This window comes from Nelumbo lutea, chromosome 3, assembly GCF_056320005.1.
Source record: "Nelumbo lutea isolate HS-2025 chromosome 3, American lotus-T2T, whole genome shotgun sequence".
Taxonomy (NCBI): Eukaryota; Viridiplantae; Streptophyta; class Magnoliopsida; order Proteales; family Nelumbonaceae; genus Nelumbo; species Nelumbo lutea.
This window is the reverse complement of record NC_142686.1, coordinates 55,538,164-55,552,712: the sequence shown is the minus strand read 5'-3', so window position 1 is coordinate 55,552,712 and position 14,549 is coordinate 55,538,164. Positions and strand designations below refer to the sequence as shown.

Sequence of the window (14,549 nt, the reverse complement as noted above, 5' to 3'; positions counted from 1 at the left end):
TTTCATGGAGCTCTCGTAAGCAGTCCACGGTTACTCACTCCAGCACGGAATCAAAGTACCATATCCTTGCCTCCACTGTCACTGAAATTATTTGGCTCCAGATGTTGCTACGAGAGCTTGGTTTGAAGCTTCCTCGACCTCCGGTAATCTGGTGTGACAATTTGGGAGCCAAGTTTCTCTCATCCAATCCTGTTCACCATGCTCGAACTAAATTAGATCTTCATTTTATATGAGAGGAGGTTGCAGCTGGGTCTCTCATTGTCAGTAATGTATCTAGTCACAATCAGATTTCTGATGTTCTTACAAAACCTCTTCCCTCAACCAGATTTCATGAGCTCACAGTCAAGCTTACCATCTCTAAGGGACCGCTAAGCTTGAGGGGGGATGCTAGAGAAATCTCAGTTACCCACATATATATAACTGATTTGGCAGATTATGTACAGGGTTATAATTATCTTAGATAAACCAACCCAACCCAATCTCTTACCTAACATTATCATATCTTGTAACTAGTTTCCTTTTTGAACTCAAACACTGTACATAGCAATCTCTTTGTAACAACCATCTATTTAAATACATGAGAGACTAGTCACAATTTGACTGAGTCATTCTTCCATCTCTCTGTTATTCTATTTGTTTATAGAAGAAATTCCCTACTTCTTCCAACCTGCTTCAGATACATCATGACGCCAGGCCTCTTTATACTTGAGAGAACTTAATTCATTCAATAAACGCTGCATTACAGTTGCTGGAGTAATGCCCAATAACAGGTTAAATAATTTTCCTATGTCACTTTCTGAAACCAAAGCATGCATAAATCATATATGGAGCTCATTAGAGACAGAGGAAGCATTTAAGACAATGCTAGCTAATACGTTTTTACCTTCTCTATCAAAGTCACCTGCACTGAATAAATGATCTCTGTTCTGTTTTGTTCCAAGTCTATAACAACTATTAAGTCAATGGGAGTGGAATATCAAGACTGTGGGCGTACATGTATACTTGGAAGGAAACTCCAGGGCTTGATGTTGTAAATTTGTCATCTCATATAACAAATATTTATGTTGAAACCTATTGACAAATTAACTCTTTGCCAGAAAACCTGTAGAGCAGATTTTACATCAAACTATCCTGGAGTTTCCTTCCAAACAAGTTCATCGTCCAACATGTGGTTTTCATACCTGAGTTTAATAGTCCATCAGTGATTTCAGAAGGCTAGCCAACTTAATCCAAACTTGAATTCCTTGACTGTCCATGACCTGATAGACTTTAAGGTCTATATCATCTCCTAAAACCCATTAAAGAGTTTTCACAAGGAATACTAGACAATCCGGATTTCCTGCCCAAACTCTCTGCCCACAATACATTGCAGCTACACATCTCACAATACAAGATTGGGGGTAGAGAGTTGTGAGCTGGAAATCCAGTGTGAAGACATCTTTAGATTGAATTCCAGTTAGTGGATCATCCAATTCATCTTGGACAAGTTCCAAATTCCGATTTCTCAGGTTTGGCATATCTAGCCTTTATATTCCTTTCTCAGTAACCTTTTACTTTTTAATAATCTGCAGCCACCAAGAGCTTTCCGGGACCATTATATCACCCCAGTAAGAATTGCACAATATCCCCTTAGACAAGTTAATGACAGACATTGTTACATGGATAGGCATGGCATTGGTGGCATCTTAAGTTTTCCTTGCTCTAATGAGGTGATTGGGACCTCTCTTGTATGTCAAAAAAAAAAAAAAAAAAAAAAAAGAAGAAAACTTCATTACAACTTGATTTGTTGTTAGTGATATGCATAGAAATTTTGTCATCTATGATAATCAAGATGCAGTGGTCCCATGGTTCAGAAATATGCCTGATAAGACACCTCAGATAACAGAAAATATTTAAAATGAGGTTATTCATCGATACAATACTGTTCCTCCATACATTCATCCAAGGGACATGGACTCTACTGGAAAAAATCAATACAGTTACCTAACATGATCTATTTGTGATAGCCTATTAGTTTGCTCATTGTAATTGTTCAAAGTGGTTCTGATAGAAATGCATGGGTGCGAGCTGACAGTTCCTGTGCAACAAAACACATTGTAGGGCGTGACTCAGGATTGGCATGTGTGCATGCCAGTGCCATGTTAATTACAAACACCACCTTCTCTGCCAATTGACCTGTGGGTGGTGGAAGTCTTTGGTCTACAACATCCTTCAACAACAAGTCAAAATCACTACTAATTGATGGTGATGACAGCGAAGAAATGAGCTCTCCAGGGTGTCTTCCCATCACAACTTCCAAAGACACCACTCCAAAGCTATAAACATCACATTTTTCAGTGACCTTCATTGTAAATGCAAGCTCTGCAATTCAAAGGAGATAACTTATTAAGGTTTCATTTTTAAACAGAAAATGGAACTTAGATATTTATGGTATGGTTTATGGTGAAATTGTTATATTTATCCACTACATGATGCACCAAAAGTCAGACCAAAAAGAAAGGTGCTGAGCATCCAATACAGAGCTAAAAATCATTAGTTAGGGAGGACGCAGGTCAGACCAGGTTGAGGTTATCTGACCAAAGTTTTGAAAAGCTAGGCAGTAGGTTAGAAATAATAATACTATTATTGACGCAGAATATTTAACAAATAGATACTAAATAGGAAGTCAGAAGCCTCTAATAATATAAAAGGATTTCTAACTTAAGCTCAAAAGAAGAATCCTGTAGCCAACTTATCAATACGAGTCACTTCTGCTAAGTGCTTAAAACATTAGTCAGCTGATGTTTTCTAGTCCAATAGAGGATTGTCTGGATCAGGTCCATATCTTGCGTGCATATTTCATTTACTTGATCCAAACACTTGTACCAACATAGCAAGATACATCATGTACAAGGCCCAGACTATCGAAAAGATGCTTAATGGTGGACCTAATGAAGCTGAGTAGGGTTTTGCCAATATGAATTAGTAAACTATGTGCATGCCTGGTCTACTTTGGTCAAGTCAAACCCATTGAAACATGGAAGAATCATCTATTGAGCACATTTTAGATGATACACAATACAATCAGAAGCAGATAGCACAGTAAATGACAGTTGCCCAAGAGACATTCAGTACTGAAAACAGGTTCACTGTTTTATAAAATTTGAATCATCAAGCATGTTTGCCTACAAGGTACAAGGCAGAAAACAGTAGATGAATGAGTGTTGTCATACATTGGGTCCATTGAGATAATCATCTCTTGAGCACATTGAAGATGATCCAGAATCCAAATAGAAACAGTTAGCTCCGTAAAGAACAGTTGCCTATGTCCTCATCCCTAATTCCAGTGTTACTAAACCATTAGATGATTTCTTATCCTAAACCAGGAGACATCAATTCGTACAGGTAAGAATAATGAAATGAATAAAAAAACAAATGGATACAAAATATAGCATACCTGGAGCCATGTAACCATAAGACCCAGCAACTGTAGTCCAATTGGATGAATCAGAGCTCAATAATCTAGCTGTTCCAAAGTCTGAAAGCCGAGTTTCAAAGCTTGACTCAAGCAAAACATTATTCACAGATATGTCCCGATGCACAATAGGAGGAGAACAATCATGGTGCAAATAAGCAATTGCATGGGCAAGCCCTTGGATAATTTTCACCCTTGCCACCCAGTCCAATTCACTCCCCCCTTCTTTCCCATACAAAACCTTTCCCAGACTACCTCTCTCTACATACTCATACACCAAATACACGATTCCCTTCCTAGAACAGAATCCATACAGCTTAACTATATTCCGGTGCCGAGCTTCTGTTAATGTACGGATTTCATTCTCAAAACTTTGTCGATTTATTGCTGGAATGTCACTTGAATCTGACATATTTAGCCACTTAACAGCTACTATTTGACCTGTTGAAAGCACTGCTTTGTAAACAGATCCATATCCTCCTTTTCCAATACAGTGCTCCTCATTGAAGTTGTCTGTGGCTCTAATGATATCATTGAATATGAATCTTCCTTCTCTTTCCCAAATCAATTCCCCAGAAGTTTCATCCTTTGTGACACTTCTAATCTCTTCACCTGGTTGTCTTGATTTCCTACTTAGAATTAGAATTCCAGTAATTACAGCTCCCAAAAGTAAAACACAGACAATGGGGACAATGATAGAAATAATGAGTCTGTTATGCTTCTTGGAATGACTGCGAGGAGGACTTGTATCACAAGGGGGTAGTCCTTTTGCAGTTCCACACAGACCTGGATTTCCAATGAAGGCTGTAGCAGGTGCCTTCAGGAAAATGTTGCCATCTGGAACAGGACCAGTCAATTCATTGTAGGAGAAATCTATATGCTGTATACTAGACATGTCAGATAACAATTTAGGGATTGTGCCAGAGAGGTTGTTATGGGATAGATTGAGATTCTCTAATGCAGTCAGCTTCCCCAGGTTCAAAGGAATGGACCCTGAGAATGAATTTTGGCTAAGATCAAGAAACGACTGCAAAGCATTTAAATTCCCCAACTCAGATGGTATTTCACCTAATAACTCATTGTTACTCAAATTCAACTTAATCAAGCTGGTGCACTTTCCAATCTCTGAAGGTATATTGCCATTTAATACATTTTCTGACAAGTCAAGTACTTGTAGGCCATTTAAATTGCTAATGCTCCGAGGGATCACTCCTGTCAAGTGATTTTTGCTCAAATTAAGCTTGAATAACCTGTTCAGACTCCCTAATTCTGTTGGAATTTGTCCCCTCAGTTCATTTGAAGACAGGCTTAGATCCTGTAATTGGGTTAACTTCCCAAGCTCAGCTGGAATTTCACCAGAAATTTTATTTCCATCAATGTGAAAATAAGTAAGATTTGCACACTCTCCCCACTCTGGGGAGAGCTCACCAGAAAACCTGTTACCACTGAGATCTATGTACAGAAGATCTGGGTGTACTCCGAAAGCCTTTGATATGTTCCCAGTGAGCTGGTTTTTTTCAAGCCTTACTCTAACCAGTTTTGAACAATTCCACAAGCAGGCGGGCAATGGCCCTGTGAAATGATTGGTATGGATTGTCAAACGTTCTAGGGAAAAGCCATTACATAACCCCGGCGGTAACTCACCAGAAAAGCTGTTGTTGGAAAAGTAGGCATGTTTCAAAGAAGGACTACTCTGTCCAAATTCTCTCGGAAAGCTACCAGATAAGTTGTTGTTAACCAAGTTGAGCATCTCAAGATTTTCAAGGCGAGATATGGTGTCTGGCACCTCTCCTTGCAATTGATTCGAGTTGAGATCAAGCATCTGTAGTGATGACATGTTTCCAATCTCAGGGGGAATTGTCCCATTTAAGTTGCTTCCGAAAAGGTTCAAGAACTCAAGCTTTGCTAGATTTCCGAATATGCGAGGTATAGGACCTGTGAGAGCGTTCTTTGATAGGTCTAGTTGCACCAAATCTTTCAGGTTCCCAATCTCCGGAGGTATCAGACCTGAAAAGTGATTATCCAAGAGGAAGAGGACTGTGAGATTTGTCAATCTACCGATCTCAGGAGGAATTTTTCCCCTAAAGCTATTGTGCTGGAGTTGCAAAGAGGTCAATTGGGTCCAGTTTGTAATGAAGTAAGGGTGAATCTCTCCATATAGCGAGTTGTCTGAGATATTCAGTACAGATATCTTGGTCAGTTTGGATAGGGAGGGAGGAAGGAACCCGGTGAGAAAGTTCGCCCCAAGGCTTAGGAAGGTGAGATTAGTACAAAGGCCGAGCTCGGAAGGAATAGTCGAATTCAATCTGTTACCATCGAGATACAGTTTTTGAAGCATCCTGAGTTGGCTCAGTGAAGAAGGGATCTGCCCAACCAGTGAATTGCTTTGTAATTCGAGAATTTGCAGTCCAGAAATAGAACCAATCCAAGTGGGTATTGTACCAGTGAACCTGTTCTCTCCCAGACGTAGCTCTTTCAGCCGACCAAGCTTCTTCAGGTTCACAGGCAACGGCCCTTGAAAGAAATTACTAGTAAAATTAAGGTACTCAATCTTCTGCAGATTGGTGGCCAACAGTTCTGGTATCGGGCCCGAAAGGCTGTTCGACGATAAGTCGAGGTAAGTCAGGTTCCGGCAGTTGAGTACGAAAGGCGGGAAGTCCATACTCAGTGAGTTGTAGAAAAGACTAAGATATGTAAGGTTGGGCATGGCAGAGAACTTGGATGAGTCAGGGGATTCTAAGTAGTTTGACCCGAGGTCTAGGTACCATACCTTTTGGAGATTGCTGATCTTATATGGGATTGGACCCTCGAGAGAATTGTTGAAGAGGTTGAGATAGAGGAGCTCCGACAGCCTTCCGATCTCTGGAGGGATGGAACCAACGAAATTATTGGTGCCCAGGTCCAAGTGAGTGAGCTTGGAGAGGTTGGCAATGGCCGAGGGAATTGTTCCATCGAGAGAGTTACCGCTGAGATCAAAACTGGTGAGATTGGGTAACGATGCGAAACTAAGTTGGTCGAGTGTCCCGTTGAGACTAGAGCTGGGGAGGTTTATCTGGGTGACGCTTCCGGCTTTGTTGCAGACGATGCCGACCCAATTGCAGGAGCTTCTTATATTGGTGAGGGACCAAGAACGTAGAGCATCAGAGGAAGCTAAACTATTCTTCCACTTGACCAGAGCTTGGGCTTCTGTAGTTGTTGATGTAGAGGGCTTCAATGGGAGGGAGAAGAGAAACAGAAGAAGCAGAGGAAGGAAAAGATACGGTCTTTGAGTCTGCGACATGTCTGGTGTCTGCACATCGAGTACTACGCAGACAACCGTTTTGCCGATACCTGTTCCCTGAATTACTTACTCCGACATGGCTGGAGGGATGGAGGAAGGAATGAATTTATCACGTATCTACTATGTTGGGTCAAGGAATGCTTTTAAATATTCAAAGGTTGAAACCTCAACGAACGGTTGCAGAACAAAGTCTAACTGATCCATGCCATTCAACGGTATGAGTCGGATTCCTTGAAGACCAAACTATTGACTTTAAAGAGGAAAAAAGCCCAACAGCCTTACACCGGCCAAGAACCTTAAGTCACACGGAAGAGTCGTTATAAGATCATAGTACTCGATCGCATCAGTGATGACCGAAGTGTTGAGAAATTTTCAAAAATAACATCCAAACCTAGGGCGATTAAAACAAGAATGTGGATGTTAACACGCCAAAACGGCACTCTACTTCCTCCAACCTGCAGATAAGCTTTATAAACTAACTAGTTTTTCTTCGTCTACCTGCAGAACCTCCTTTATCAACTTTCCAACTGAGCTTTTTCTAGCCGATAAGGGTGACTTTTCACCCTTAATATCATTAAAGGGAATGCTGCTCTCAGAATGTCAACTTCAAGGCATAACACACGAGGTGTTTCCACCTTATGAGTTATGACACACACTTCGTATTTATTTCGTATAGGATAAAATTGCCCTCTGGACTATTCAGGAGATTTGTTCTATTCCGTTCAATAATAAAAGAAAGGGAAATCTGAACACCAGACGAGCCCATACAGAATTTATAATGACTCTCGAATTCAACTTTTGAAATTATAAGACCGATTTTCAGCCACGCCATCTAAGCATCACACTTCCTTTTTCCTGTGAGGTGACAATTCACCAAGCTTTACTTACAACTGCACCAAGTACTGTACAGATCCACGACTCTCTCCCTATGTCCCTCCCTCTCTCTCTCTCTCTCTCTCTCCAAGAACATCTTCACATAAAAGAACAAAGCCATAAAAAGAGAAGCTATAATTCTCGCTTTGTATCTACTATTGCATTTTCTGCCACCACCCCATCTCTCTCTGTTATCCATTGTCTCTCTTTCAGATTGGTCGATATGAATCGCATCTCGAGGTTTGGTCGGAGGGAGGATTGTTCCGACGGGATCGCAACTCCGGAGAGGTCGGAGCACCACCATCATCTCGAGAGATACAGATGAAAACTTAAATCTCTTCTCCAGGTTGTTCTTGCTATTTCAGCGAGACGATAGAAAATTCATTTTTTTTTCAATTTCAAAATTTGTCAGCTTCCAGCAGGCTGTTCTTGCTATTTCAACGAGACGATAGAAATTGTCAGAGGAGCTGACCAATTTGATGTTGATTTTGATTAGGTTGATGTTCCTATGTGCACCTGTGCAAATTTAGAGGGCATCCGTATTTCTTTGCTACAACTTTATATTTACGATAGTATTATTTTCTAGCCTAAGAGTGATGTTAAATATTTTTCTCATTTTTTTGTTTTTATTTGATTCTACAATTTATTTATCATTATTATTTTTTGCTTGTCATTTCGCCCTTTCTAACTCTAGTTGCTTAGTTAAATACTTAAGAAGGAACGCCAATGTTTGATTTCCTCCTAATAATAAATTTTTGAGAAGAAATTAGTCAAAGTCAAATTTATTATTTTGATATTTTCTTAATAAAAGAAATATCATATTTGTTAATAGTTCTGGTTATGAATGTCTTCAGTATCGATGAAATTGGGGAGAATTATCAGTTGGACCAGTAAAACTAGCGAGGAATGGAATCGACGATCTACTCTGTTTAGTGGATGGGGGCCGGAAAGAATGATTATGACTGGTATGCGTTTTGTCCATAATTTTCTCCCTGACGTAATTTGTATGCTTGTTAGTTTTTAGATCACTGTTTGTCATTTACTTGCTTTCTAGCTTTAATAGTCTCCTTTCTATATTGAATAAAATTCTCTCCATCTCTCTGGCTAGCCATGGTGGTCTTCCATTCGTTAATTGCATTTTCTATTTAGCTAAGTGCTAACCAATAAGAGACAATGGGAATTCAATTCCTCTTGAAGTCTAGATCCTTAACATGGTAAAATTTGTTAGTGTGAGGTCCAACGGTGCTAGGATCTACTTGCTTGAGAATGTTGTTCGGTGTTTCTCACTCGTATTATTTGGTCTAGAGAGGCTACCCAACAATTGTTGATAGCACTCCGAGGTTGTCTTATTGCTACTACCTGGGAATTCATTTGGCTTTTATCATTCAGTAAATGATTCTTCAGTAATAAGGAAATTAACTCGTAAAGGAAGATTTGTTCGCCATTTCTGCAGCTAATGAAATTAATATAGGAAAAGTGAACCAATTAGAATACTAGAGTAGGCCTATTGTGGTCAGAATATGAAACATATTTTGAACCATAAGAAAAGCCTCTTGAAGTTCATAGATCAGTAACAGGTAGCATCTCCAAAAAAATTCAAGAAATCATGAAAGAGAGCTATAGGTTACTTTGACATTATTGCCATGATCTTAATGAAGTTATAGAATGTTTGACCATAGTAAAGTTTACATGGTCTGTTAAGTAAACGCAATGTGGAATGAAGATAGGAAATAGCGTGGCTTGGGTAGCTTTTATTTTTCATTTACTTTTCAGTTCACAGTTGGTAAGAAGTTGATAGATATGATTTTAACAGATGAAAAAAAAATCCTTAGATGAAAGAATTTAATTTTTATTTTGGTGAAAAGGTGATTTATATGCCATCGGACTACTATAGACTACCATATATATAATAGTCTATCCAGTTCTTAGCAGCTACCCGAATCATATGATTGTTACTTTTTCTCTAATGGCATGCTTGTAATTTTCTCATTATTCATTTTTTGAAATTCCCTGTATCTTTTCCTTTTCAACTGTATGAAGCCCCTTATTTCTAGTCAAGTGAGCAAAATTGTTCCACCTAGTGCCTGTACAATTTTTCCTAGGACTATTAGCATTTCTAGACTAGACCTCAAGATTTACAAATAAATAATCATCTGATGCAAAACCAAGGAGAAGTAATTTCTAAATTAGAATCCAAATCATGGATCACAGATTATCCCTCGTAAGAATCAAAATACAGTACTGACTTAGGTGCCAAGTGCCAACCCACATAAAGTTGCACTGCTACAGTGGTTAAATTTTTAATGTTAAGCTTATATTCACCAACTTTTGACCTAGCCCAACAGGCCTGAGTCAATTCTCAACCAAAACGAGTTTGTTCTGCAAGTTCCTTTTGTACTCATCTAGTTCTGGAATCACATTTCTATGAAAGAATCTTTTGTTTTCACAATGACATAGTATGGAAATGAAACAAACTTTTTTTGTTTCTAATTCTTTGAGTTTGATAATATAATCTTACCACTGACAAGTATGATTGTGTATATGTTTTTCTTTCCCTTAATAAATAGGTGTAAGTATATCCTTAAATAGATGATGTATAATTAGAAAATTGAACTCAAACTAGCATTTGACAACTAATGTTTGTTTCCTTCAATTTCCATGAATAGGCTTCTTACCCCTCTTGAGACACCTCTTTTCTCTTCATCAGATACAAGTGAGCCCCCTCCAACCTTATTGGCTCCAAGAAGTAGTTCCTTGGTCAGATCAGATCAGTTTCCACAACTAAGACATCAAGGGTACATGTTCCAATTTCTTCTTGTTCATCACTATTCAATTTCATCGAATTTATAAATTTATTTATTCTAAAACTATAATGGTATACATCACCTTCATAACTATTTCTCCTCCCTCTTGAATGTTTGTGTTGCCTAAGGAAGAACATGAATGCAATTTGGTCATAATCTTTATGTCTGATGGTTATGCTCTACCAATTTGATAAACTAATGAAGCTTCTTATATGATTTATTGAGTGATTGGACCCCTTAGAGGTCTTCTATATATGGAGGGGAGTGTGACGCGTTTGATTGGTTCTAACTGGAGTATTCCCCTCCTAAAATTTTCCACTTAAACTAAACTGTCTTTTGATTCCCTTGTTGATAAGCAAGGTTGTAAGCGGAGGTCTTCAATTAGGCAATTCAACTCGAAGATAGGCCTTCCGCTGGATCAGATCTAGTTTAAGTTGTGTTGTTCGAAAATCCCATACTAATACCCATAGAACCAAATGACAAAATCATATAATCTTTTCTTCAAACAACCTTTATCACAATCTAATAAAACAAATGAAGATATTCATTTATTGTCAAATGACAATACTTGTTTGCAATGTCTTTTGCATGCCTTTATATTTAAAATTGTCATTTTAAGTCCAATGGGCCATTAAGATATATTTTTTTTGAAAAATAAGATAAAATTCATTTATAAAAAGAATACATTAAGAAGGTCATAAAGAATCACCCAAAGTGGAAATAAACATAAGAGCCCAACTTTGATCTCACAGATCCCATACTAATACTAGTAGAACCGAATGACAAAATGTTATAATTTTTTCTTCAAATAACCTTTATCACAGTTTAATAAAATGGATTGAGATATTCCTTTATTGCCAACTGATATTGCTTGTTTGAAAGGGCTTTTACAACTCCTTATGTTATAAATTGTCATTTTAATTGCATCTTGGTAATTCTTTACCAAGTTAGATGATGCTTACCAAGTTGGCACATTTTGCCCTACATTAAGATTTTTTGAAGAATAAGATAAATTTCATTACGAAAAAGAACACATTAGCAAGGTGATAAGGCATCACCCAACATTGATCACATTGGTCCCATACTAATATCCCTAAACCGAATGACAAAATCTGATAATCTTTTCTCCAAACAACCACTATCACAGCCTAATAATACAAACCAATGTATTATTTTATTGTCAAATGATATTGGTTATTTGCAATGGCTTTCAGATGTCTTTTATATTAAAAATTGTCATTTTAACTCCGTCTTAGAAATTTCTACCAAGTTATTAGATGGTTAACAGGTTGGCACATTTGGCACCATATTTCCCAAGGGGCCATTAAGATTTTTTTTTTTTTGTTGAATAATAAGATAAAATTCATTAGGAAAAAAATATATTAGGACAATGATAAGCCATCACCCAAAGAGGAAATAATTCTAAAAGCCCAACTTTGATGTCACAGATCCCATACTAATACTCGTAAAACTGAATGACAAAATCTTATCATATTTTCTTTAAACAATCTCTATCATAGTCCAAAAAATAAACCAAAATATTCCTTTATTGGTCACAAGATATTGCTTCTTATCTATGGCTTTTGCATGCCTTTATATTTCAAATTGTCATTTTAATTCTATCATTGTAAAGTTTTACCAATTTAGATGATGCTTACCAGGTTGGCACATTTGCCCCGTCTCTACCAATGGAATATTAAGATATGTTTTTTTTTTGAAAAATAAGATAAAATTCATTTTAAAAAATAATACCTTAAGAATGTGATAAAGCATCACCCAAAGAGGAAATAAACCCAAGAACCCCACAATCATCTCACTAGTCCCATACTAATACCCTTAGAACCGAATGGCAAAACTAGATAACCTTTTCTCCAAATAACCTCCATCATAGTCCGATAATACAAACCAATGTATTATTTTGTTGTCAAAAGATATTGTTTGTTTCAAAAGGCTTTTAAATGTCTTTATATTAAAAATTATCATTTTAACTCCATCTTGGTAAACTTTTACCAAGTTAGGTGATGGTTACTAGGTTGGCACATTTGGCACCTTATTTGCCAAGGGGCCATTAATATCTGTTTTGCTTTTTTTTTTTTTTTTGAAGAATAAGATAAAATTTATTAAAAAAAAGAATACATTAAGATGGTGATACTCTATAAAGAATTCCAAAAGCCCAACATTGATCTCACAGATCCCATACTAATACCAATAGAACCGAATGACAAAATATTATCATCTTTTATCTAAACAACATCTATCATAGTACAAAAAACGAACCAAAATATTCCTTTATTGTCACAAGATATTGCTTCTTATCTATGGCTTTTGCATGCTTTTACATTTCAAATTATCATTTTAATTTTATCTTGGTAAAGTTTTACCAAGTTAGATGATGCTTACCAGGTTGGCACATTTGGCCCCGTCTTTGCCAATGGGCCATTAAGATATTTTTTTTTTTGAAAAAGATGATAAAATTCATTAAAATTTTTCATAGACCAGCCCACCTCCATGTCTTTGATAGTTGCATCTATAATACTAGTAGAGTTGCAAAAAACCATCATATGTTTTGCTCTCAATCTCTTGCCTTTCATTAAACCATCATGTCTTTATTCACACTAGCCCAAGTTGTTGATTTGCTAAGTTTGCTTCAATACCAAACAACTAACATTTCATCTTATGGACTAGTTTCAGATACAACCCATCTAATATCATCTCAAGGATTTTTTTAACATAAAGGTAACACGGTATAGAAGGTGATGGTTAAGTATGAATATGAGTATGAGTTTGTAAACATCTTAGGTGGGATTTGCATAGGCATATTATAGATATGGATATGTGATGGTTGAGTATGAGTTTGTAACAACTGAGTATTAGGTTATGAAAGTTAATTTGATATGTTAATGGATATCATTCAATGCAATTCATATACATGCTTGTTGTACTTTATTAGATTTTGCCATTCGTTTCTAGGGGTATTAGTATGGGACCAGTGGGATGATTGTGGGGTTCTTGGGTTTATTTCCTCTTTGGGTGATGCTTTATCACCTTCCTAATGTATTATTTTTCCAAATTTGCCAACCTGGTAAGTATCATCTAACTTGGTAAAACTTTACCAGGATAGAATTAAAATGACAAATTGAAATATAAAGGCATGCAAAAGCCATAGATAAGAAACAATATCTTGTAACAATAAATGAATATTTTGGTTTGTTTTCTGTATTGTGATAAAAGTTGTTTAGAGAAAATATGATAAGATTTTGTCTTTCGGTTCTACGGGTATTAGTATGGGATCTGTGAGATCAATGTTGGGCTTTTGGAATTCTTTATGGATTATCACCATCCTAATGTATTCTTTTTCCTAATGAATTTTATCTTATTCTTCAACAAAAAAAAAAAAAAAACAAATCTTAATGGCCCCTTGGCAAATAAGGTGCCAAATGTGCCCAACTGGTAACCGTCACCTAACTTGGTAAAAATTTACCAAGATGGAGTTAAAATGACAAGTTTTAATATAAAGACATCCGAAAGCCTTTGGAAACAAACAATATCTTTTGACAATAAAATAATACATTGATTTGTATTATCGGACTATGATGAAGGTCATTTGGAGAAAAGATTATCAAATTTTGTCATTCGGTTATAGGGGTATTAGTATGGGACCACTGGGATGCTTGTGAGGCTCTTGGGTTTATTTCCTCTTTGGGTGATGCTTTATCACAATCCTAAGCCATTCTTTTTTCAAATGAACTTTGTTTTATTTTTCAAAAAAAAAAAAACATATCTTAATGGCCCATTGGCAGAGACGATGCCAAATGTGCAAACCTGGTAAGCATCATCTAACATGGTATAAATTTACCATGATGGAATTAAAATAACAAATTTAAATATAAAGGCATGCAAAAACCATAGAAAAAAAACAATATCATTTGACAATAAAAGAATATCTTGGTTTGGTTTTTGGATTGTGACAGAGGTTGCTTAGAGAAGAGATATGACTTTATTAACTCTAAAATCTGTATTAGCTATACACAATCATTGTTATGCATGCTCCTATTTATCTAATCCCATATGAGTCTAAGCACAATGAGGAATTTTTGCAAGCATATAATTGCTGCTTACCAGATTTTGGTGGATGATT

At 36.8% G+C, this 14,549-nt stretch overlaps 1 protein-coding gene and 1 long non-coding RNA gene across 4 annotated transcripts; one reads left to right on the top strand and one right to left on the bottom strand.

Annotated features, from left to right (window-relative positions):
- Positions 1–1,879: 1,879 nt before the first annotated feature.
- Positions 1,880–6,951, bottom strand: LOC148865079 (uncharacterized). 3 transcript variants are annotated; one of them, XR_016109290.1, is made up of 3 exons: positions 3,437–6,882; positions 3,213–3,356; positions 1,880–2,361 (listed from the first exon to the last, which is right to left on the bottom strand). XR_016109290.1 is itself a non-coding variant. In XM_088975412.1 (2 exons), the coding sequence occupies exons 1-2, from the start codon at positions 6,732–6,734 to the stop codon at positions 2,033–2,035; spliced, it is 3,627 nt and encodes a 1,208-aa protein (XP_088831538.1). In that variant the 5' UTR covers positions 6,735–6,951; the 3' UTR covers positions 1,880–2,032. The 3 variants fall into 3 exon arrangements, 1 of the variants encoding a protein (XP_088831538.1); XR_016109289.1 differs by having other exon boundaries at positions 3,213–3,316; XM_088975412.1 differs by lacking the exon at positions 3,213–3,356 and having other exon boundaries at positions 3,437–6,951.
- A 699-nt stretch (positions 6,952–7,650) lies between these two features.
- On the top strand, positions 7,651–10,664 carry LOC148865078 (uncharacterized). Its single transcript, XR_016109135.1, has 3 exons — positions 7,651–7,953; positions 8,462–8,572; positions 10,274–10,664. It is a non-coding gene; the product is annotated as an uncharacterized LOC148865078 (long non-coding RNA).
- Positions 10,665–14,549: the final 3,885 nt, after the last annotated feature.

What these genes read in the sequence shown, in the direction of transcription:
- LOC148865079 (XM_088975412.1), bottom strand. Translation starts at nt 6,734, where the DNA reads ATGTCGCAGACTCAAAGACCGTATCTTTTCCTTCCTCTGCTTCTTCTG. An exon ending in TTATGGTTACATGGCTCCAG is followed by an intron (nt 2,362 to 3,436) that starts GTATGCTATATT and finishes TTTGAATTGCAG; the next exon opens with AGCTTGCATTTACAATGAAG.